Source organism: Diadema antillarum, unplaced genomic scaffold (genome assembly GCF_040938485.1).
Source record: "Diadema antillarum isolate AM-2024a unplaced genomic scaffold, OU_Dant_1.0 seq00000793_RagTag, whole genome shotgun sequence".
In the NCBI taxonomy this organism is placed as follows: Eukaryota; Metazoa; Echinodermata; class Echinoidea; order Diadematoida; family Diadematidae; genus Diadema; species Diadema antillarum.
In genome coordinates this window covers 1,525,124-1,551,913 of record NW_027271680.1, presented here as the reverse complement: position 1 = coordinate 1,551,913, position 26,790 = coordinate 1,525,124, and the positions used below count along the sequence as shown (strand labels likewise).

General features: G+C 39.9%; 1 protein-coding gene across 1 annotated transcript; it reads right to left on the bottom strand.

Moving 5' to 3' along the window:
• Positions 1-1,924: 1,924 nt before the first annotated feature.
• Positions 1,925-26,194, bottom strand: LOC139739325 (short transient receptor potential channel 7-like). The gene is made up of 13 exons (XM_071649940.1): positions 25,828-26,194; positions 24,429-24,626; positions 23,711-23,868; positions 16,155-16,403; positions 14,800-14,967; positions 13,205-13,469; positions 12,353-12,592; positions 7,399-7,654; positions 6,423-6,633; positions 5,455-5,643; positions 4,141-4,197; positions 2,833-2,908; positions 1,925-2,262 (listed from the first exon to the last, which is right to left on the bottom strand). Exons 1-13 carry the CDS (start codon positions 26,192-26,194, stop codon positions 1,925-1,927), a joined length of 2,772 nt encoding a protein of 923 aa, XP_071506041.1.
• Between the last annotated feature and the right edge of the window lie 596 nt (positions 26,195-26,790).

Sequence of the window (26,790 nt, the reverse complement as noted above, 5' to 3'; positions counted from 1 at the left end):
CCCCCACACATTAATTCCAAATAGAAATATGAACCATTAATTCCACACATAAATAAAATGAATATGGCATATTATGGCATGATATGGCATAGACTGATGTATTTCCTGTAACTTCGATCTTTATCTGCTGTTTATTCTATATACACGATGTTTTGATAACTATTGCTACTCTTGTAACTACGGTTTGATCTGAGTATGTGACGGATGCAATTTGCGGAAATAACTTAATCAATGAAATATATGAAATGAAATAAAACATGGCTATCCTGCACACTTGAAAATGACGGCATATTCACTCGCTGATGCGTACTGCAGTATCGTCGATGTGTGTCACTCTATGTCAAAGTTTGAGATATGTAAGTGAGAATAGTGTATGGTACAACTTAGGAGTCGATTAACCCAACGCGTCTCTACCAGTGGCAATCTCCAGATCCAAAGAGATTGATCTAATAACGGGTCAAGCGCCTTTTATAAAAAAAAAGAACAAAACATATATTTTAAAACACGCCCATCGTCACATAGAGCGAAATAAAGCCCCTCCAGTTATAACGTACTTGGCAAATAACACGGAATATTCTCTAAGTTACGATTAAAGATAGCATGTATTTTTCTCTTAACTGCTTTGTGTGTGTGTGTGTGTGTGCGTGTGTGTGTGTTGCAGCTTTAATCGTAAATATCTCAAATTAACAAAAATGGACTTAACTCTTTACGCCACCATACTCTTCATATTCACGTGATAGTATTCTGTACAAAAAATAATGTATCAACAGCTCTACGTATACCAGTAAAAGGAAAAACTATACATATACAATGCGTCTCGATTCGATCGAAGCACAATTTTGTATCACGTAAACCAACTCAGATGTCTTGTTTACTGATATAATTGCACATTATACGAGCCAGAAACATAAACAGATATTTGGCAGGTTGGATTCATTCGATACGTGTAAACTTTGGATCCCCGATGTCATGTAAGATTAGTTTCTTTGTTACGCACAGAATATCAGACTCGACTTGTCGAACTTTGTTTTGTGAATTGAACAGATATAACGACAACCCCCTCCATCTAAAAACAAAAAGAGAGCAGCACAACCCAGCTACCATAAAACAAGACAAATAATTTATCAAAGATAATTACACCACCTTGGTGTATTCACATTAAGGAATGAAAATTTAGATTTTGTGTGCACGTATTTGAAATAATATTCATGATGTAATCTATACAATCGAGTCATTAATAGTTTTTCGTTGTCTTCAGCAAACCCGAAGCATTTTAGAGAAATCGAAAAAACACTTTTAGGAAATTTGATCCCCTACTTCGTTGAAGTTGCTGATTTTGTTTGATTTGCCGGACATTAATATTCACAGTAAATCAAACAAATCGACTTTTATGCGATGCAAGATGAAGGTCAAAAAGAAGTAAACACGATTCCTGAACATTTAAACCTGAAAACAGTTAATTCTTTTTCGTTCCTATAGAAGAAACGTGTCATAAATTATAGATAGATCTTAAAGATATGTGCTAAATACACCTTTATACATATATCAGATATTCAATCATATGGCTCGGCAAAAGTGCCAAAAAGAAGCAAAATTCTATGCAATATTTCCTGTTTTTAAAGACGCGATTACAAGGAGAGATTCATCATTAGATTTGAATAAACTTGATAATCATTCATCAGAAAAACTGCAATAGTCACGCTTTCATCTCACAATGGCTTTCTGAAAGGCAACATATCCTGCCTAATGATACACCTCTCTCTCAAGAAAATATACACACTACACAAGAAGATTTTACACAGTTTCTGATGTTCTTCGGTTTTCTCGGAGAAAAAAAAAACCTCCTGGAAAATACCGATTTCCGACGTAGGTTACTTCAGATGGAGCCTTTGCTATTCTGCTATTCTGATCCTGTAGCGCAAACTCATTGCGTGTTACACATCTGCTGCAGGCTATCCCCCGAGCCGGCGTCTGATTTGGCGCGCAAGAGCTGGTTGGCATGCACGAAGAACTCGGCGAAGGAGTCCGTGATCTGTTGCACGTTCCTCTCCAGTACGTCCAACCGCGCGTTGACTTCGCTCATTTGTCGCTGTGCCTTGGGGCCCGCGAGTGACTCGGTGCTGGCGAAAACACTGGGGAAAGTCTGCAGGCGATTGGCCGAGAGGGAACCATCGGAGAAGGCACCCGGTGCCACCTGTTTGAGGCGCTCCATCACCTCGCATCTGAAGCTCGAAATGTCGTTCTTCAGTTCTTCAATTTCTCCTACACGTTAAACAACAAGACGGACTCGTCATTTTCTTTTTACTACCCCTTTCCACAGCGTAACAATGACCACAAGAGAGAACGACTACTTGTATTCGAAATACTGGAAGTGTTGATAAGTTTAGATCATTGCTGAAAACTTATCTTTACTCAATCGTAATTGTTGTGGTTGTTGTCATATTATGTATATATATCATGCTGTATTCTAATTCAGTTTTTTCCGTATTAATGCGCTTAGAAATGTCAGTATTACGCACTAAGTTATTATCATTATTATTATCATTATCAAAAAACAAACAAACAAACAAACAAACAAATAAACATAAACACAACCCATCAACAAATAAACAAGTTCAACAGGTTCGAACAAAAATGTATCGTCACATGTGCAAAAGAAAGAACAAGTAACAACAAAAAAAAAAAGACATTTAGTTAGCAACACGAAAACACAAATTGGCCTCCGTTAAAAAAACAAGCAAACAAAGAAATTTGACCAAAGTTAATCTTCATGAGATTGAGTGTTAAACAAGTAGGCCTACATTTGTTGTTGTTTTTTTCTCTCATCCGTACCTTCACCACCATCCTCTCCCTCCTTTTCGTTCTGTAGTTTGAAGAGGTAACGTTTGATCACCTTCTTCATTAGACTCTGTCGGAATTGGGGAGAAAAATGGAACATAATAAGTGCATTACACATGCGTATTTCATGGGGGCGATGTGGCATAATGGATAAGACTCCCGACTCCCAATCGGAGGACCCGAGTTCGATTCCCACCCAGTACCTTTAGAAAGCTAGGGTAATTACAATGGATAATGCAGGGCCCTCTGGTAGAGCAGTGGCAACACTGAAGAGGCTAAACTGGATAAAGAAGACACTATTGTATTATGTATTATTGTTTATATGTTTTATTTTATAATTATAATTATAATAATAATAATTATAATCATTGTTATTATCATTATTATTATTATTATCAATATTATTTAATTTCACTTCATTTTATTTCATTTATTTCCATCATTCACAAAAAAAGGACATGATATGCAAAATGAAATAAAGATGACAATAAATATTGATACTATCATCACATGTATCTTGTTAATGTACGTTTATCGAAATTACTACAAATTTGTTTTGTTTATGCATTGAATATAATTTCTCCTGTTTATCTAATGGAAATTAAAATAAAGTTGAACTTGAACTTGAACTTGAACTTATACCAATCAGTACAAATTACCCAATAAGAGCTCCGAGACAATAAAATGATGAATACAGAATTTATTTTTATATGGCTGGTACATCGAATAAAAAGAGATTATTCATACCAGCAGAAATGGTAGGATAATTATACAGTAATGAAAGTGTATCGTCGACAGGAGTTAAAAGCTAGTACCTTCACAGAAAATATCAGTATGAATTCAGAGATTTTGAGTGATCCACATGTTACAGGTCCTGCTTTTAACGCACATCACCATCAGATCATGATTTACTTTTTATCGACGTCGCAAAGAATGCATTGTTTTCTTGTCATTCAATCACACACACACACACACATATATATATATATATATATATATATATATTAAATAATATATCATTGTACTAATTTCTTGATTGTTCAAACATTATGACTTGTGAAAGGTATGCTTTGCCAAGTCATGATAGTGTTTTACCCTTTTTATGAATGAAAATAATCAGCGACTGTATTGCGTTGAATCGCACTGAGGAAGAAGATGATGATGGTGATGAAAAGAAGAAGAAGAAGAAGCAGATGATAACGACGACGATGATGAAGAAGGAGGAGTAGATGAAGAAGAATAAAGAAAGAGGATGTGGAAGTTTGGAGTAATAATTTTGAGAGTAGTTTTGTATACAAATACCTCATGAGACGCTACTTGTTTTCGCATACCAGCCCGTCGATTTAGGTTCAGGTTTCCCTGTGATAAATTGAATGTACAACATTGGAAATAATATCTGCACAGAGAAAGATCTATCGTAGTTTACATTGGAAATTTAGTCAGCGTTCTTTGGCGGCACACTTTTCAGAATATCATCAGACGTTTGCTCATTGACTATCAACTATCACTATCTACACTATCATGAGGGATTACTGTTCAAATCTCACAAACACAGTCATGACATAAGCTTCTACGACTTGTACACATCAAAACATGAAAAAAAAAAGCAACAGGAGACTGAACATTTGCATGCGCAAACCCTAATCTGTAGAAAACACCTGGTGTAGCACCATTCACTCTGAGACTTAGAACACATATCATTATCATAATATATATTTAGCCGTTCTCTATTGTTTAAGTTCATCAGTAGTTTTTGCTCCTAATATATATATGATAAAATTGGTCACCTTTTATTCGTAAAAGACCGATATCATCGCCTTTCTTAACTGTCGGATTGCTGACTCTGCTTCATTCGTAATTAGAATGCAGATAAGTTGTAATATATTACCGTTAAACGTCTGGCAAAATGTCAATTTGTGTGTACGTGTGTGTTCGTATCTCAATAAACCAGTTCACATGTACAAATCTTGGAAAGTGACTTGTAACTGAGATTTCATTTTTTTAAAGAAATCTCGGTAGGTCTTCATGAAAATCATGTTATGAATATTCATATTTGATGAACAAGGGGCATTTTGGAAATTACAGGTGAATGTGCATTCTTTTCAACCAAAATAACAAAAGGCATTTATCAATGGCATCGCTTGTATGTAAATTATCACGCCTTGCTTGACTTTTTTCAACAGCTCTTCTTAAAGATTGATCCATGCTTTAAAACGTCTGTGGTTCAACAGGTCATTGCAGACTATTGCTAACTGTGAATTGGATTATTATGGCTGTGTCTCAAAGGGGTTGTCCCATCAGACCGACACCCACGAGTCATACAGCCGACGAGTTCGGCATTGAAAACAGGTTCATGAATCATACAACTCACGAGTCATACAGCCCATGAGTTCGACACTAGGCAAGTAAAGCCCATTAGTTTGACCCTAGGTAGAAACAGCCCAAGAGTTCGACAGATATAACCCGGTGCTTAATGTGTCGGTCTCGTGGGCCTTGTAAGTTTAGTTACGAACTAATGGGCTGTATGACTCGTGAGCTGTATACCTCATGGGTTGTACGATTTGTGAGCTGTACGACTCGTGGGCTGTAAAGCCCGTCTCAAAACAATCGTCTTACCTCTAGTCTCAACTCCATTGACGACCTTCTAATCGAGCGGGAGAACTGTTTCTTCACAAATTTGATAAAGTGCACCACTGTCTTGGGACTGGGAATGATATTGAAAGGCGGCGGGAGAGTGGCTCCTCGTTCGAAATACACCATCCAAAGTTTGGAGCGAGCGAACTTCCATTCGACATCTTGATCGTCCTGTAATTCGGTCGACACGTTTAAAATATTCAACGCATCAAACTCTCATGCCATCATTATATTGTCAAGGGATGGACTATGAAGAGATGTAGTCTGATGTTGCTTAGGATTAGGGGAGGAACGACTTTAAAGAGAAAGCAATCCTGATACTGTGTAGCTTTGTATGACCACATAACAGTGAAATAAGTATATATAAGTGAAAATTGTGGGAAAATGGACACACACAAAAAGCCATGAACTGTAAAAGTTTTAGAGAGTACAGTGGAGTAAGGACTATTGGAAAATCTGTGTGATATAGGTACACGTATTGAGCAGCTCTCCATACGGATTATACACAAGAATTCAGACCAGTTTTTGGTCATAATATTTTATTAAATATAAAAATGACATGCAGAAACATTATGTTTCTGCATATCATTCCCGGCCGACATCTTCTGCCTATATCAAAATATATGAGAAAATGAAAATTAGTGAAACTTTGTGTACAAAACAAATAGCGAATTGCTCATCAAAAATTTTACTCTACGCTGGAAACTTTTACATAGAATTATCATATTTTTGTTATATGAGTTCGATTATTCAACAAAAATTCCCACTGGTTTTTATACTTCTCATTTTCTGTTTCCTTACAAAGCGACATACTTGATTTGTCAAGACGAACTTTCAATATAAGGGTAGTATCAACTGAAAAATGTATCAAAATTTTATGGGCTATACTGATCTCTGGAGGAGGTATAGAGTTCAGTGGGTTTATAGCAGCATGGGTTTGTTTAACTCACGTATATCTCTTGGAAGGAAGTCGTCATCATCGCGATCAGCATATTCAACATCACAAGTGCCATGATGAGGTGGTACATGATGTAGAGAGCGGTGCCGACGATCTCGGTGGTCGTGTGTCCGCACTCCGTCGTCCCCGAGCTGCACTTGACGTCTTCTTGCTCGGCGAGCCCGAAGAGAGCCCACAACAGCGTCGTCAAGGTGCGATCGGCCCTAGCGACGAGAAACAATCGGACTGAATGCATGATGACTGAGTGGAGTCCTATCAGATCCCTGACATCACGTTATTGCGTTTTGGCCTTGTATTTCTATAATTATGACTGTTACTATTGTAAGTGTCTCGAAAGGTAACAGTAAACATTTTTAGTGGGCCTTTTGCTGTTCACATAAAACTGTCATATCCGTTGCAGAATTTTTAAGATCCCGTTATATCTTAAACTAATCAATAATTCTAAAATTGGCAAGGAATTTTATCAAATTAGTTTCTTTTTTAAAATTGGCCCATTAAATTCTGATTTTGCTTAGATGAAATGAGTTTAACCAGTTCTGTCTTATCCTGTACTAATACAAGTTTTCCAGTAAAATTCAAGTCAATGATTCTTTCACGAGCAAATTCTGCCAGAACTTGATGAGTTGAAAACCTGGTAGCGTGGTAGCGTGAAAAGGCTGGCCAAGATGGCCCTGGCCAGGATGGCCAGCGACTCGGATGTACTAAGTATTAAGAACTGTGTGCAGCTTTACGGTGGAACACAAGCAGCCGAAATATGTCGACTGTCCAGAGTCGAACGTCATCGGTAACGCTCTACTCCAGTCAACAAGTCGAGATCGTTCGGTTGTGTGTGCACTTTAATACAAAGAGATCAGTGGTAAAGTTGCACACGATTCGTTACGGGGAATCTCGAATACATCCGAAACGGGCCATTTATTTTTCCCACCCTATGGTATTTAAGACGCAAAGAAAGGACCAAAGTAGCAGACCTGCCAAACTTGGTGTCGTCCGGGTAGTTCCAGTAGAGGTTGGTCAGCGCGCAGAAGAAGGCCAGAAACACAACGATGAAGACGGCTCCGAAGCGCATGATTTGACCAATCATCCTCATGAGGGAGATCTGGAGCGGGCCCAGGAACTGGTTGACCGGAAGAATGTAGGTGATGCGAGAAAAGCTGAGGATGTTTGCCATTGCGAAGAGCGACTCAGCGATCAGCTGTGGGTCGTAGTCGTGCCAGTCTTTACGATCTTGGGAGACGAACGCAAAAAATAAAGTTAGAGTTTAGCAAATTATTGAATGTCCATAAAACGAAGAAGATAAAACAAGGTGAAATAGTCTCACACTTCATAATGTTTTCTCTTCCTTCTTCTTCTTTCTGCAGTAAGGCTAAAAGATACGCACAATATATCTCGTTACATTATAATAATCTGTGACGTGTAGTAATTGCCAGAAATAAAATCATGGATAGTTAAAAAAGAAACTGCTGCTTTGAAAATGGACCGTTTCTGAAATGCATTAAAATTGATTAACATTAAACGTTATTTAATACAGCATAGTAGAGAACCACTTCATTCACCCGCTTCCTCAAATTAAGATTCACAGGAAGGCATTAACAAAGTTGTTGCCAAGTACGACAACACTCTGTAAAGCTCTGTGACGTTAAAAGACTAGATAACTTGGAGCGGGAAGGTTGGTCCGGCTCGGATATAATCGTGAATCCCGGGAACGAATTGTGGAAAGATTCTTATCACTAATCTCTGTGTGTCAGAAAGTAACCACAGACACAGGCGAAAAATCTCGACTGGAGCTGACGGTTACCGATGAGCATAAGATTTAATGCACTATTCAACGTCACGTGTTTTTCACGATTTTTTTTTTTTTAATAGGGAGTTTTCGCTACACGACGGGAAGACTGAGAATACGCGGAAGCAATCAGCTGTGACATTCCCCATACCCCGGCGTATGGACAAGATCACAGATTGGCTGGCTGGCTGGCTGGCTGGCTGGCTGGCTGGCTGGCTCACTCGCTGCCCACCGAACGCTATTTCGGCCGAGTACCGTACTCGTTTTCCCCTGGACGGGACGTTTCTCGGCTTTGATCATGCGCAGAAGCAAATTTTCCACACGACTTGCTCAACTCCCGGCCGCACCGTGCTTGCGAAAACTCCCTGATGTACCCAAGTGGGCAACTACAATTGTATTATAAATGCAGATTGATGTAGCCACTCACGTTTCCCAAGGCTACCGGCTACTGTGACTAGGTATTGAATGACCTTTGCGAACAATGCATGCATAGAATCTCATACATTACAGATGTAGTGGTTCATTCCCATGGAGCGCCCATCCTGCGGGCAGCTCTCCTGACCGCTCTCCCCTTTTCACCTAATATTTGTTGGGTTTCATGTGTTTTGCTGATCAAAAACTGTACCAGTGTTTTTGTAGTCATCTCAGGGTTCTTCTGGACTTGTAAGAGTGATTCAACTACATCTTGAGAAGATTTAGCCTTGCACCTGGTCATACTGCTTCATGTGTACACTGGTCAAGTGCAGCCATGTTACAGCTCCTCCATGCAACACAGTGGCATTGATACTCACTGAAGCCTGACTACAATGTGAAGGACAAGGAGAACCCTTGGTGACAATGGAGGCAACTACGTGTTATTCTATAGTGCTCCTGGTGGGGGTGAGTCTGTTGGATAGCTCCAATTTCAATGGACAGCAAGCTGCTTTATGTGTGTACAAGCCTGTTTTTACTGCATGTGAATTGGACTCTCATTTTCCAGACCTGTTTGGATATTTTATGGCAACCGAATCAGCTATTACCCCAACTCTGATGCGTATCACCACAGTTTGCTTCTAAAGAATGGTGACATTATTCCCAATCCTGGTGTTGAAGTCAGATCTGAACACACACAACCTGTCAGAGAAAGCATATCCTATACACGTGAACAATTGTTTGATGTTAGCCTTCATGACACTTGCCATCAGAGGCTGTCTCCTATCTTATGGAAGAAGCTCACTTTCCTGGGGATCTCCCACCGAAAGTCAACACGACGTCGTAGAAGAGCAGGGGTGGGACGGAGGAACCAACTTTCTCTTACACCTGGAGCTCTACACAAGCCCCTACACGTATGGATGGAAAAAGGAAGCATCAGCCAGAAGAAAAGCACATTAAGCAACCAGGTTAATATTTTGAGAGTGTCAGAATCGAGGGAAAAACACAAATTAACCGTCAGAAAGTGACAAATAACACCCAAGCCCAATCGGTCTGTGGACTGCCTTTCTATCGGTAACAATTCAACGTGTATCAGTGATCTGATACAGGAATGCAATCTTGATGCTCTAGTTATTACAGAGTCTTGGCTTACTGGTGATCACAGGGATAACCATGTTTTAGCCGATCTTAAAGCTTACACTTCCAAATTGTAGCATCTCACATTGTCCCCGCAACGGTTCCAAATGAGGGGGAATCTGTGTCATCCACCGTTCTTCTGCTTCCATCTCTTTGGATGATGCAAAGACCTACTTATCGTTTGAGCTCATGGACTTCAACATCAGATTCTCACCCGCATCTGTTCTGAGGGTTTATGCCACTTCACTTTCATCTCATCTTTCCACGGCTGTCGACGTGTATAATGAGACGTTGATTCAACTACTTGACAAGAATGCTCCCGCTGAAAGCAAGGTCATTACCATTAAGCCGCATGCACCATGGTATAACGAAGAGGTTAGGGATCGAGGCTAAGAGGTCAGGCGGCGGGAAGAGGGTCGAATGGTTAAATCCGGATTTTGCATCCATAAACAATTGTATAAGAAGGAATGTGAAGCTTACTTCAATATACTGTTTGAAGCCAAATCAAAGTAATTCAAGTGTGAGATCAAGGGATCAAATACCAAGCAGTTTTTATTTAGGTAGTGAAAAGGTTTTCGACCCCTAATCGTTCCCCAGCACTTCCTGATCACTCTTCTGATGAGGACCTAGCCAATAACTTTGGGGAGTTCTTTGAGATCAAGATCAGCTCAATTCTTTCTTCCTTTGATGATTCTTCTCATGAGTTCTCCTGTTTGCCTGCACAACCTGGGATTTCACCTGACTGCAATCTGTCAGAGTTTGATCCTGTTTCTGAAAGCCGAGTGAAATCCCTCATCAAATCACTATCCTCAAAGTCTTCCAGCTTAGATATAATCCCCACATGGCTGGTAAAGGCATGCCTTGATGAACTTCTGCCTCTTATGACACAAATCATCAGCCTCTCTCTTTCCTCAGGAGTGGTTCCTGAGCAGTTCAAGACAGCGCATGTGGTACCTTTACTAAAGAAACCTGGTCTTGAACGGAATGATTAAAAAAACTACAGGCCTATCGCTAACTTACCATTTCTTAGCAAGGAAGATCCTTGAGAAACTTGTTGCAGCTCAACTAAGGACTTATCTGAATGAAAACGGCTTGTTTCCACCTCATCAATCGGCTTATCGTCATTTTCATTCTACTGAAACCACTCTGTAAGGAGTCTTCAATGATCTTCTGCTTGCTCTGGACAAGGGTCAGGAAGCTGTCCTCATTATTCTAGACTACTTCGCTGCGTTTGATACGCTAGATCATCACAGTCTCCTTCATCTCCTTGAGTCTGATTATTGTATCAAAGGAACTGTTCTCCATTGGATAGAATCTAATCTGGAAGGACGCAATCAGGAGAGTCTTGTACATAATGGCACTTCAGACCATTTTCCCTTCCTTATGGGGTCCCTCAAGGATCAGTAACTTGTGAGACCCCTGATGTATATCCTGTACACCGGTCCTTTGGGAAGACTTATCAACTCTCATCATGGAATGCAACATGCAACCTACGCTGATGAGACTCAAATATACCTCATCATGAGCTCATCAGATCATGGGGGGGGGGGGGGCGATGCTGAGACTCTCCGCCTGTATCAATGATATAAAGAGAATGTCATTTGAGCATAAACCGAAGCTTAATGAGCTCAAAGTTGAAATGCTTCATCTGTCATCCAAGTTCCGTAATACAGACCGCCTGGTATCTCTTAACTTTGAATCTGGAAGCATTTCTTCGTCAGAGAGTATTCCAGAACTCGGGGTCACTCTCGACAAGAACCTGACTCTCAATCATCAAATTAAAAGTATCTGTCGATCTGCCTCACGGGGTGTCTGCAAAATCGGAAAGATAAGGCGTTATCTCGATAAGTCATCCACGGAACGATTAGTCCATGCCTTCGTCTCATCACGTTTGGATTACTGCAATTGTCTCCTTGCTGGTCTCCCGCACTCCCACATTGCACCCTTTCAACGTATACAAAATACTGCAGCAAGACTTGCCATTCGAACTAAAAAGTCAGATCATATAAAGCCAATCTTACAGTCCCTTCACTGGCTACAGATACAAGACAGAATCATCTTCAAAGTTCTCCTTCTCATCTTCAAAATCAACCCCAACCTTGCACCACCCTACCTTCAAGATCTTGTTTCTCTCCGCTCTGCATCCACATCCTCCACACCAGACGTCTTCGTTCCGCCACCACTGCCAATCTTCAGTTATCCTCCCGACCTCGTACCAACACACGTTATGCTTACCGTGCCTTTCCTTTTCTTGCCCCTAAACTATGGAACAATCTCCACATCAGCATCCGACAAGCCAACACACTAGATTCATTTAAGTCACTCCTCAAACCATATCTCTTTAGGCAGTGTCATTTGTGTTAGTAGTAGTAGTTGTATTTGTAATAATTGTTATACATGATTGTTTACTGTAGTTACTTTATTATGTGGATGTCCTTACTCATTGTTTTCCTCTTCACTTGTTGTCTATGTTTGTTTTTCCTCCAGCGCTTACAAATATGATATTAAGCGCTTCATAAATGTTATGCATAGTTATTACTATCATCCAGGGAAAAAAATCAAACTAATACAAATATGCCTTACGTGACACGTACCAGTGTTGAGCCAGTAGAGAAAATTGACAGCCTGAGTTTTATTTCTCTCCAGCGCCTCGCAGGTACCGTTGGTGTTGAAGTAGCCCATGGCAGCGGTCGCCTTCGCGGACACGGCTCCGCGGAGGAGGAGCGAAGATATCAGGAGATTCAGCATGGCGATATCGATCCAGTTCCACACCGAGCTCAGGTAGTTCCTGTACCCTTCTTGGAAGATCTGCTTGATTTCTCCCCACAAGAGCCCTATAATATGCGCAGAAGAGGGGACGTGAGGGTAAACAAGAGAGTTGATCATTCAAAATAGAGAAGTGGTAGAAAAAAAAAGAACTCCCGTCATTCCATTATCCTTTGACTTCAGCTGTATTAACTGCGGCGAACCATATCCCGTTTACCTTATCCGTTACATTGATTCCTCAATAGGGAAACGCATTAATATTTAGGCTGTTAGCGTGATTAGCTGCACTACGATACGTTCTCCCGCAAACCAATGTAAACCGAAAATTTCAACCATTATTGATGGATTGCTTTGTGACTGAAGTCAAGTTTCATGACAACGTGTTGAGTAAAGATACATGTATCCTCTCAGTACTTTTCAAAAAGTGATCTTTGAACATCCTGCCACAAGAAAAACTAGGCTTTCGGCTACAAATCAAGCAGACGTTTCACATAATCACCTAAATTAAATTGAGTGAAAACAATTCTTGACTAAAGTATGTGTTTGTGTATGTGCATGCATGTGTGTGCGAGCGCGCGCCCGCGTGTGTGTATATAAGCGTGTGTGTGAAGATTTGTTCATACCTGCCTTTCTATTATGATTAACAATGGACTTGTATTCTCTCGTGAGGAACAACGAACCTAATACAAATATCGCCATAATCCACTGCAAGAAGGAGAGGTTAGTTTGTCTCACAAGAAACTTTCCCGGCGACCCTTCGAGTGCTTGCAGACTTTCGCATAGGAGAGGACAGCGTCCGTCGTCCTCGATGGTCTGGGGCCCGTGACGAGGTCCCAAGAGGTCCTGGGAGATCACGGACTCGAGGAAGAGGATGAGCAGGAAGCACACGTACATCGACGCATGCGTCATGAACTTCGTTCTCGGGCTCCTCATGTACTCCGCAATCTAGAGGGAATTCACAGCCTAGAAATCATTCACAGCGGATACTCGGCAGATGAAGTTCATTGCATTCGTGTGTTTTGACATCTTGCTGATGGGTATGCTATGTCTGCAGTCTTTTTAAAGTATTTTCATTGGGACATACATTACAGCAACAGTGTAAGAGAATGGATTTAAGAAACACTAACATAATATCAGCAACTGTAATGTGACTGGAAATATTAACGGTTCACATATAACAGTAAGCAATATAGTCCATCAGAACCAACGTGACCTGTTGAAATTTGATTTTTCATTTTTTTTTTTTGGGGGGGGGGGGGGGGTAGGGGTTGATATGAGTTGCCTAGTTTTGATATGTTCTGAATATGTATATGAAATTCTCACAGAGAAAGGGCAAATGTGCAGTTTTAACTTGACATAAGATGGAAGTAGGGGTACAACAAATGGGACTATAACTGTGATCGATATATTATAGATCTTACCAAGGGATATCATAGAACGGCAATACATTTGATTTTATCTCGCTAAAGGGCAGTGTCGGCACAAGGAAAATGTATTATTCACCTCAAGACCAAAGGGATGATAACAATCATGTAGTTTTTTTTTCCCTTTTTTCTTTTCTGAGGGAATAGGACCAACATCCAACATTATGCATCACAGTGATTTTTGGCTAGCCTGGCCTCAAAGGGTATTCTTTTCGTCTTTAGAGCCTTTTGGATTTAAACGGGTCGGTCAGGTGCCTTCTTCATGTGATGTACAAACTCGTATCTCTCCGTATGTATGAGTAACTATCTCGGCAGTCATTTATCCTGACCCATGGGATGGAACCACTGATACATATTCTTATCTAGCCTGGGGGTATTCTTATCTAGCCTGGGGGTAAGAACAATGGCGACACGATATTTGATCCTGCGACATGCTCCGGTCTTCTTTTCTCGAAGGACTTAGGGTTAGGGTTAGGGTTGTGATAGGATTTTAGATCTTAATAGTTTGATGTGAGGATTAGGATTAGAGTTAGTTATATGTTTTTGGGTGAACTTTATGTTTGGTGTACCTTGCAGATGTTTCATGCTAGCAATTGTTGCAGGAGCAAATCTCAAATGAAACCGAGAACAATATAGGGTTACATCCAAGTTTACGGATCCAGATATTGATACTGACTAGAACCTTGACTAGATCTATAGGTTTACATTGCCAAATAGTCAGAATACCACCAGCAAATTCCAATTAATCGTTTATGTGCCAGGGACTTTGGACAGTGTGTAGGATGGTATGGGGGATTCCTTCTTGCCACAATAGCGCTCAAAGCAATCAAAGGGTGAAACAAGTCATTTACCTTTCCGAAGGGATACGTCCAATAGATGAGGGTTAAGACTGGCAGCAGGGCCATGAGGCCGAGTGTGATGACACACTTGATGAGTGGATGCCACTGGCGAGCAAGGCTGGGCGTTCCCTTATACCAAAGGGTGGCTAAGTGATGTTGACAGTGAGGGTGGGCGACGAACTGAAGTATAGATATAGATACACACAAAGTTAGAGTCTTTTTATCATCATTGATTATATTTTTTGGAGTCTGTACGAACTATGCTATTCTTACGTTTCGATTTTAATTCTTCACTGTGTATAGGCTTGTCTTGTACAGTTGTTTATTGTTATGAAAGGAACATGAAGAAACAGATTGGGTTGGAATCTTCAGATCATTACGATAACAAAAACTATTAAAGAATATTCCAAACGGCTCTGCAATGATACATTGTAATCATTAATATATCACCATCACCATCTTTTCTCTTTACACATCTTTACAGTTCTCAAAGTCATTCTTTTTTAGCATTAGAGTAATGTAGTGTGACTCTTTTATCCCCTGCAGACAGGTGGTAAAGTTCATGTCTTCACCTGTTTATAACAAAGTCATAAACACATAAAGACATGAAGTTTTACACGTACATAAATCACACATAATATACATACATAAGGTATGTCTTTATGCGTAATATGTATATCAAATATGCATGAAGACTGTGTGTGCGCGTTTATGCATGTTTATAAACAATAATACTGAAAATTATTACTTCTCGTCACTCCCAATGTCAGGTTCTGAAATCAAACACTCAAACACCATAACATGATAAGACTTTAATGCTAATAAGGTCTTAAACTGGATGGCTAGTAACTGATCAGTGGGAATGCTGGGGGATGATTGTTCCAATCCTTGTGGGATTCATTTAAAAGTACATTACATATCCATTGTTGTGTGAAAATTATTTGCTTCAGAATGGTCTCATATTCAAGTAATGTGCAGTTTAATGTTTCCAGGTTAGCATGCCTGTACAGTAACGGGGCGATCGTTAACGGCCCCGCTAACGATCGCCCCGTTTATCTATCATTTGTGAAATTTAATAAATTTTGGAGTGGATTTCTTTTTTAAACGTGTGAGGCTGAAAGCTCAAAATTCAAATTCATTCATTCATTCATCAAATTCATTCATTCATCGCAAAGAGCAGGGTGTTTAACCCGGTGAAGTGGTCCCGCCTCACACTCAAATGGACCCCATGGAAGATCAGCTTATATAGTGTAGCTGAATATGGGCTATCCAGCCATCTTCTCAGATGGAAAATGAACAAACAAAACAAAATTGAAAAGGTCGACTAAATGACATGAATCGGAGAGATGAAACAGAATGAGAAATACCTGCTTTTGTTTGTATTTGATGGCCAGATCGAGTCGTGGGAGGGAGAAATCTTTGTCCTTCCCCTCCGTCGTGGGTTTACCGGGTGCCTTGTGTTTACGGAGTGTGTTTGCGCCCTCTGCCGCCTGACTCTCGATGGCGGTGGTGGCCTCTTGCGTCAGAATAGTCTTTACCTCATCCGTCGTCTGGCACATGTCGAGAAGGTCTGACGCAAACTCTTTGCACTGCTTGGCGAGTTCGCGATATTCATTCTAAAATGGCAACATTCATAAACACAGCAAACTCCATCACAAGTCTACAGTATTAATGCTGATAAATACTAACTTTTATCTTTTTATAAATTTTTGCATCAAGCTATATCTGCAAAAGTACAGCATTTTCCGTTTTTACGTTCGTAATTTGATTGATGAATCTTAAATCACCCTTGCTTTCACCTTTGTTCATGAATTATTTTGTATAGCTGACCGTTAATTAATTGTTCTTCATGTTCTGGTGACAGAGTCGTGTCAAATAGAGTAATAAGAGACGATGAGATCTAATTCTTAATCAAAGGTCTTTTTCTTCTTAAATAGGAGTAGGCCTATTGTTTTCTTACAAAAAAGGGGGGTGCATGCACTAAATTTCCTGTTAAACCAAACCAAAATCCAAAGAGAAATGTGGATTTTAAAGCAGCAACATTATTTAGTAGAACATATCAGTAAAAGTTTGAGGAAAATCAGATAATCGATGCAAAAGTTATGAATTTTCAAAGTTTAGATGTTGGAACCATTGGATGAGGAGACTACTAGAGGTTATGACGTCTTGTGTGGACAACAATAATTATAAAGAAAATGTAAAGGGAATTTAAAAAAATCGTTTTTCATGATAATTACACATTCCATCAACTTCATATTGACACATGTTAAGGGTAGCAATTATTCCCCCCTGCTTTCTGAAAGCAGTTATAGTCAAGTGCTCTTTTATTATGCTAGAAAAGTATTTTTTTTTGTGGAATTCCCCTTATATTTTCTTTATAATATTGTTGTCAATTCATCCACATTTTTCTTTGGGTTCTGGTTTCCTTTAATCAGATCATTATTAATTGATGCATTTAATGCATTTCGAATCAATTCGTCTTCCTCTACTGTCATCAACGAATTCAAGGCACTAATACGTTTATATACCTACACTTCAACCCGATTGACTCATGAAGGTAGTTCCCCATATTTTTTTTTTCTGAAGAGTAATTTGAGAGCGTGTTCATGGTAGGGATTGGAGCTATCGCAGGGATTTATTTGTAAAACATATGTGATGGAATATCATATCCGGATCGCTGTCCATGATTTTAACGTGGCAAGAAAGGGATTTTATTTCTACTCCTGCTGAAATACAACTTGGTATAAAAACCAGGCTGTTCTTGCACTTCCTTTTCTTGTTAAGAGTAGAATATTGTGACTACATGTAGTCAACACGTCACAGAAAACATACCACGATACTAAAGTTCAGACAATTAAAAAACAATTGTGATTTTATTTTGACAAATAAAATAACAACATCAAATCAGCTGATTCGTGTAACAATCCTAGGTGTATGAATTGGAATGTTAACAAATTGCAAATAACGAGTTACATAGATATTATGGTGGTAAAGATTGTGATGTCTGGTTTCAACTTTATGACTGCATATATTCCAGCCACAGAAGCCCTATGAGAAGTACTTTGCGTGATTCGTGGAAGTATGGAGTGGTTGAATGTGTTTTAGTGTACAAATATACTTTGCCTTGAGAGCTTCTGGTTAAAACTATTGCATAGGCAGAGTTAACTCCAAAAGAACTGTATTTTAGTTCTTTTGGAGTCACCGGGGCTACTTAGGGGCTGCATGTGCCCCACAGAGAATAGTTCTTTTGGAGTCACCGGGGCTACTTAAGGGCTGCATATGCCCCACAGAGAATAGTTCTTTTGGAGTCATCGAGGCCTATCCAGAAACTAGAAATTAGGCAGGGCATTTCGGTTTTATAGTTTGGATTAAAAAAGATAAACACAAGAAGAGGAAAAAGAAAAACTAGAAATGTCGCCATGGCGACTGGTATGCCTCCGCCATAATGCATGATTCTCCTAATAGGTCTATAGTACATGTGGACAATGTGTGATTACATTTCCCAAAATGATTGGAAAAAATATTAAAAGGACAAGTTTGTCACAAATGTGTTGAATGTTCACCTTCCTTGACCTAGGTCTACTTGGATGAATAGGAGAGCATGCATTTGGGAAATTAAGGACTTTAACTTGAATTTGACCCATTAATAATTTCATTCATTGAGTAATTTTCAAGGTATGGAGAAAAAGTGCAATTTCTATATTGAAAAGTACATTGTTACCATTTTCATTTGGCCTTTGACCCTAAAATTCATAGGATAATCACTGTCAGGCAGAACATGTATAGAAATATGTAGAAAGAGTCAAGATAACTTGAGCCACTTCCGAGATATGGAGGAAAAAGTTAGTTCAACACTTTCCCTTGATCTTTGACCTTTTGACCTTTGAGGCAAAAAAAAATCCAGAGAATCTCTATGAGGTTATACATGCCTGCACCAAGCGTTAAAAAAATAATCCTGATGGCATTGCATAAATATGAGGAAAATAGTAAGATTTTGAAGTGTTTACCTTGACCTTTGACCCCTGACCTTTGACCCCATGAACCCTAAATGCTCTACATAATCACTGCCAGTCAGTACATGTATACTATGTTCCATGAAGATACCTTGAACAATTTCCAAGTTATGGAGAAAAAAGGGAAGTTTTAATATTTTACTTGACCTTTTGACCTTTGACCTTTGACCTCATGACCCCAAACGTTCACCAGAGAATCTTAATTGGGTAATACATGTATACACTAAGTTTCAAGAAAATATCTTCAGGCATTGCATAGATATTGTTAAAATAGTGGAATTTTACGTATTTGACCTTGACCTCTTGACCTTTGATCTTGAGCAAGTGCATCCAAAAGTTGAGAGGCACAACTTCACCCCCTAATACACATACATGCCAAGTTTCATTAGGATAGCTAAAAAGGTTTTTTAGTTATGCTGTCCACAAAATTCATTACGGACGGAAGGACGGACGGACGGACGGACAACCAGAAAACAGAATGCCTCCGGCACCACTTCGTGGCGGAGGCATAAAAATGTGAGGCAAGAAGATCGTATCCAAAGAGGTTTTATAATATGTAATAGAGTAAGCGCTCACCATTCAGTGCGTACAAATGAAAATAGTGGCGCGCGCGCACGAAAGAGGTCGCCTACCAGAAGCCTCAACCCGGAAGTGCCTATAGTAATACACGTAAAGTACAGCTTCGAAGATGGGGTTGGGTTGGAAAAATCATTCTAATTTCAAGGAAAATCAATATTTGTCCATATGCCGGCGGGTCGTTCAATTGGCCCCGCTTCTATATGCGAGCGCGCGCTCTATTACATAGAACCTCTTTGATCGTATCCTGGATGCGACGCTGTGTTAAAAGGGACCCTTTATTGATCCCAGGCGGCGATGTCAGAATTGCTTTGTGATGTGAAAATTAGTTTTGTTCGAAAATGTTACATTTCAAAGAGTGACGGTACAAAGCTGTACGCAATGCAACAATTGTTTTATGACGTCACAATTGTTTTTGATAGAAATTATAACATTTCAAACAGTGACGGAACAAAGCTGCGCACATGTTTAGGATCGCTTTGTGACATCATTTTGAGAATAGTATACTATTTACAAAGTGTCGTCATAGAAGTGACGTCACGTTTCAAATAGTACTACGTGGAGTGTCAGACATGCCAAAATTCTGGCATAGTTGAAAATAACTATGATCACGTGAAGCTCTTTCAACCAATCACTACAGGTTGATATTTTGATCCAGGCTTTTTTTTTTCTGACTTTCTGACGAATGTTTTCTCCCTTAATCATGTCTTAAAAATACTCCCAAAATGCGAGAACATATTTTGTTAAACAAAATGAATTACAATTAGTAGGTTGATGTGGATTTGCGTAAAGAGAGCCAGGCCAAACATATAGACCAGGAGCTGGCTGCTGGTCAATTTATCCCACCAAGCCCAAAAGGTTTGACCCTTCAGAGTTGTTGGGACCACCCTCCTCATTAAAAAAATGGGCGTCTGCCTGGTCCCTGAGGTTGGGTTCGGCCCCCGAAAAGGCCCTCCGGCGGGTGTAATTTACCCCATGGAGCCCATGGATCAAACTTGGCCTAAATGAATGTCCTATGGGTGTACATAATCAAAATATAAAGACTGACAAAATATCTGGTTGGGAAAGGGGTTGCCAGACCACTTGTTTGCAGGTAGAAAACCTCGTTTTTGGTCAAGGAGTCTGCGCCAAGACTACACTGTCCCATAGGCCCTGCACTGTAGCGTCTCCCAACAGTCTGAGGGACAGTGCCAGTTAGTGCATGTAGTAGTCTTGGCGCAGACTCCTTAACGCTCAACAAGGGTTTGTGCCTGCAAACTACCCGTTAAACCCTGGGACCCAGGGTAGTTTGCATCCAGAAATTCACCACGCACACACACACACACACACACACACACACACACACACACACACACACACACACAGACACACACACACATACACACACACATACACACATGACTCTATGATACGTAGCTTTCTCAATACAATGTACAGTTGTACTATTAATACAGACATTATATCTTGCACACAGTAAATGTAGATGTTCATACCTTTTGAATGTTTTACATGGATACTGATATCAAAACACCAAGGAACACTGAAGAAATTTGAAATTCGTGTGGAGTTGTATAAAATGTTTTACTGGCCACCCAGCCTATTCTGTATGATGTTTTCACCTTATGAGACACAAATAGAGCTTTTCAGAAAATGCTGAAATAAAACCTTTGTTGTGAGTAGACTTCAGTTGCAGACCAACCACAACAGCACTAAAGGCCAGTTGTATGACAGATTTAAGTAAACATTAATTTTTCATCAACAGTGCATCAAACATACCTTTAATAAATTTTGTCAACAAGAGGAAGTCGGATATAGCTTGGATTACTTTCTTTTTTCCTGCTTGATATCCTCTTTTGAATACAAATGGCAAGTCTCAATCCTCATATAATATAAGATTCTTTTGAAAACCTCAAACTAAAAACTTGTGTATTTGGCTGATATAAACCACCTACGATGCATGAAATAGGCAAGGATTACAGCATCCATGGCAACATTTCCTTTATTTGACTCTAATGAATTCCAAATCAGAATAACTGCAACATTACATTAAGAAATGGAGCTTAATGGTTTTGAAAATGATATCTATCCAATTTCATACTCAGTAGTGCATGTGACCTCATAGTTTTGGACAAATATTTGCATATTGATAAGAGTGATGAACATAATTATGGTCACTATAATAGAATAACCTTATATACATGTATTTTGCTGAACTTCCTTGAAACATCGAATAACAAGCTTCACAATAGAATGCTAACTTTCTGTAATGAAATTAACAGGCTAAGAGCATTTACTTTGATCTTGTGTTCTCTCTATTTCTTCAGCACTTTTTTTTGGGTCAACTTCTTATTTCTGGAGATACATTGTAATTTTTTATTTGTGATAGTTCCCATACCCACACAAATGGTGGACATACTGCAAACACTGTCATTGACAATGACCATTACGCCTACACACCGAGTTAAAACATGAAATCATCAGCTTACTGAAATAGCTCTCTTTTTTTATAGCATATAGGCTAAGAGCATTAACTTGGTCTTGTGGTCCCTTTATTTCTTCAGCACTTTTGTCAACTTCTTATTTCTGGAGATACTTCATCTTCAGTTCCCCAGCCCAACACAAACAAAACTCAACCTATATATATATATATATATATATATATGTGTCACATATACTGCAAATGGCACATCATAGTATGATTGTCATAAACCCTGGACATATACACACAACATTGAAACATGAAATTACCAGCTGAAAGTTATGCTAGCTTAATTTCTTTCTTTAACAATAGCATGCACGTTGAGAGCATTTACATGTAGTGTTCTTGTGTTCTCTTTTATATCAGAATTTTTGTCAACTCCTCATTAAAGAGATATTTCGTCTACGTCCCCTCCCCCCCCCCCAAAAAAAAGAAGAAGATATTACACTTTCAGGGTGTCACATACCATATATAGAACAATGCAGTTAATGTTTATGATTTAGTGGAAATTAGTGGAAATTACACATGAAGTCATGTATCACACTCTGTGGTAGACTAAAGCTTACATAAATTATGTATAATGTAGGCCTAATAAGCATTGCACATGTTTCAGTCACAATCTAGGGGCCTATATGATTCCTGAACTGACCAGTATTTGGAATGGATTTGTTTTCATACAAATACTAAACATATTGGTCTATCAATGATGTTTGATTTTATCTATTATATAACTGATGTCTACTCACAACAAAGGGTCTATTTCAGCATTTTCCAAAAATATATATGTATCATAATATTATCCGTATTTTTGGTCACATAAGGTGGATATAATAAGAGTATATAACCAGGTTGTGTGGCCAGTAGAACACCGTACAATTGCACTGAAATTTCAAAATCTCTTCACTGCTCCTGCTTAAAGGTGTATTGAGAGTATCCATATAAAAATTCAAAATGTATGAACATCTTTATAGGTCGGACATTTTATACATGCAAGGTATCATGGCTGTATGGAGAAACCAGTGAACATGTTTTGTGTTACATGGAGTCATGTGTGAACGTATGTGTGTGTGTGTGTGTGTGCGTGTGTGTGTGTGTGTGTGTGTGTGTGTGTGGTGAATTTCTGGGTGCAAACTACCCTGGGTCCCAGGGTTTAACGGGTAGTTTGCAGGCACAAACCCTTGTTGAGCGTTAAGGAGTCTGCGCCAAGACTACTACAAGCACTAACTGGCACTGTCCCTCAGACTGTTGGGAGACGCTACAGTACAGGGCCTATGGGACAGTGTAGTCTTGGCGCAGACTCCTTGACCAAAAACGAGGTTTTGTACCTGCAAACAAACGGTCTGGCAACCCCTTTCCCAACCAGATATTCTGTCAGTTTTTAAATTTTGATTATGTACACCCATAGGACATTCATTTAGGCCAAGTTTGATCCATGGGCTCCGTGGGGTAAATTACACCCGCCGGAGGGCCTTTTCGGGGGGTCCCTGGGGGCCGAACCCAACCTCAGGTACCAGGCTGACGCCTATTTTTTCAATGAGGAGGGTGGTCCCAGCAACTTTGAGGGGTCAAACCTTTTGGGCTTGGTGGGGTAAATTGCCCAGCAGCCAGCCCCTGGTCTAATATTTCAAACATCGTCTTTTCAGTGGGTCCCTCATTTTTTTTTTTACTGGACATATTGGTCGCTTGTTGACTTATGAAAATATTTTACATTTCAGTGTTTTACTGCCACCACATTAACAATATTTACATAACATTGACGATACATTCTGTGGTATGAAATTGCGATACCCATGACGCTTTAGCAGTAAAACTTGTTGGGATACCATTTTTCTTTCTAAAGTGAAAGCAGAGTTACCTTGAATTCCTTCTCGCGAGCGGCGAGCCTCATGAGATTGTGGCTGAGCAGGAAGGCGGTGAGAATAGGATCGGGGCTGGTAAGGCAGATGTACGCCTCGCTGGCCAGTGCGCGATTCGTGTGGAGATTGGTCAAGGAGTGCATCAAAGGGTCAGTGTCTGGTGGAAGTGAGAACGCAGACAATGACGGCGAGACTGCTTGGGAACTAATAGCAATTGAATTTTGACGACAGATGTATTGAGCATGAAATTATTGTTATAGTAAACCTAATTTCAGTGACATTTTTAGCGGACGGAAACAAAACGGGAATTGACAGTGTCACCAAACGTCTTTTAAGAAGGGGGGGGGATGGGGAGGGAGAGGTTGGAGGGGAAGAGAGAGAGGAGAAGGTTGGAGGGGAAGAGAGAGAGAGAGAGGGGGGGGGAGGGAGATTAGGATCGGGATATGATTTCATTAAACAGTTTTGATAACAGTGATAGGCCCTATGCAACGCTATTTTTTTTTTTGCAACACTGCGTGACAGGAGGAACAGTCCTATATTATAAACGAATCTACATTTAGTTAGAGTAAAAGCAGCGGCTCCGAACGAACAAATATCTATTCCTGGTTATTTCAGAATATCAATGCAGGCTTGGCATAAAAGTTACATCCATTTTTATATGAGTATGGTTGCGTATAGTACGTGGGAATAGAATGGAGAAGAAGTTCGTGTTTATACCTCTTGCACATGTACATTCAGTGCAATTGCAGAGGATGGCGTGGGGGTCTGCGATGCGGTGTCCACGGCTGAGGAGCATGCGGATAATGTCAACCTCGTTGCAGTGGGCAGCCAGCATGAGAGGTGTGACATCACGGTCGAATTTCGAGTTGCTCTTTATATCGAAGTGAGTTCCAGCACCCTTCCTCTTCCTCTCCTCTGTGGTGGTACAAAGACATTCCTTTTTTAAATAATACATGGAATTCATATCGGCACTTTCTTTGACATGCGTGAGGGCATTGTGGATTCGATTCTTGACTTTCTATCGGAGAGAGGAGTCGAGTTCGAATCAAGTCAAATGAATAGACGGCCTAGATGTTTCTTCTCGCCATACCCATTTCGAACCAGGTGTATGAAATGGGTACTGTATTTGGCAATGGTAGGGTAATCACAATGCCAAAGCCCTCTGTTAGAGCTACAGCAGTGACAATACTGATGAGGTCAGCCTGCATAAAGAAGGCCATGATTATCATAATCATTATTATTACAAAACAATTGTGGCGTAAGTTATATTACATTATCATTACCATTAGTTATAATATGTTATGAATATTATGTAACTATTAAATTACCGTTATCATCATCATCATAATCACCTCCATCATTATGATTGATACGTGAGACTTACACAACATAGAAATCCTACAGATCCTTATCTTTTAGGTCCTGACCATCCTTGGATGTTAAGATTTACCTACCGACGCCCTCTTGACCCATCAGGCGCCGCAATGATGCTAGCACCTGACATGCAGTGCCGGCGATATTCATGACTGTAATACTTTTTAAGAACAATATTTACAGTTAAGTATTACTTTGAATTATTCAAAGCGCAAATTTTCGTCATTACTCCAATCGAAAAACTGGAGGGGCAACCAGGTGTAAATAACGTATTATAATAGTCATTCACGACCGTTGCTGCTAGATCTGATGTATCAGCTCACACCATTACTACTATTATTGTTTGGTTTATTACGCATCTAGAGTATCTCGCACTTCGGTACATTAACTGACACACGTGTTCATGATTAACTGCCCTCTAATCAAAACATGAGCTGCATTTTCTTGGTGAGAAGACGGAACAGTGGATATTCAACCCTTCCCGTTTTTTGATTGATGAATTATTTTCTACTTGAGTCACCAAACTCTGCATTCATCTCCCCTACAGAGTTGTTCAATGCAGATACGCCTAGCAGTAAAAAGCTCAGGAACGCCTTGGATTAACTGACATGTGTTGAATGAAATGCATATTGACGTTATGGTGTGTTGTGTTTGTGTAATGTAATTGTAATTGGAAATGAAAAGACGCTCCCTAAATTGTGCTAATGCTTTATGGCGTTACTTTCTGGTATCTAGAAATCACCTTTTTCATTCATCAGGGGATGGTCAAGGAGTACCATTGTGATCCGGAAGTAGCCTTTGCTGATGGCGACCATCAGACATTCGTGTACGTGCACCGGATCCATCATGACGCCGTAGTTGTTGACGAGATACTCGACGATCTCGCCGTGCTCAACCTCCGTGGCGATCTCCAGGGCGGTGCGGTCCTTGAAGTCCGTCATCTGCATCAGATGTCGCTGCTCGCTCTCGCTGTACCCCTCCATGACCTCCCGAACCTTCGGCAGGTTGCCAATGGAGACGGCTTGGAAGAAGGACAGATCTTCTTCTTCGAGGACATGGCCTGCGCTGAAGGTCAGCGTGCGTCCGCGGAGCTGCCTCCCTTTCGGCATTGTCTCTATGTCCTTCTCATTAATGAGGTTAGTAAACTTGCTAGTCGTCTGCGAAAGGACTGCTCGATTCTAACTCACCTGCAGGTGGCAAATGGTAAGTTTACTCTTGCGTTTTATGTTATGTTTTTTAGGTGATGTCCGTCATTTCGAAAAGTCATTTATACGAGTAAGATACTCAGTACACGGTTCTTAAATACAAAATAAAGCTGCCTCCTAACAAACTTTCCGAATTACACCTAAGAGACTTATTCTGTTTTCGGATTACCAAGCCTTTGGAATATCCAACCAAACATGTTTTTACTGACGAATCTTCCGAATAATGAGATGGACCTTTGGAACAAAAAAACTGTTTCCCTATTTTTGATATAGATATTTTCTTGCACAAACATCACTAGGTGAGTTGAGTTCTTGTTCAATGGATATACTGACATGCTCCAACTCTTCCAGATACAGTTCAATGCCTACAGCAGTAGTGCCCTTAAAGGACTATTCTATACGCCATCTGCATGTTGAGTCGAATGAAAAGAGTTACAAAAGACCAGCAGAATGTGATAGAAATTCTCAAATTCGGAGCAATATTGGACAGAATATAAAAA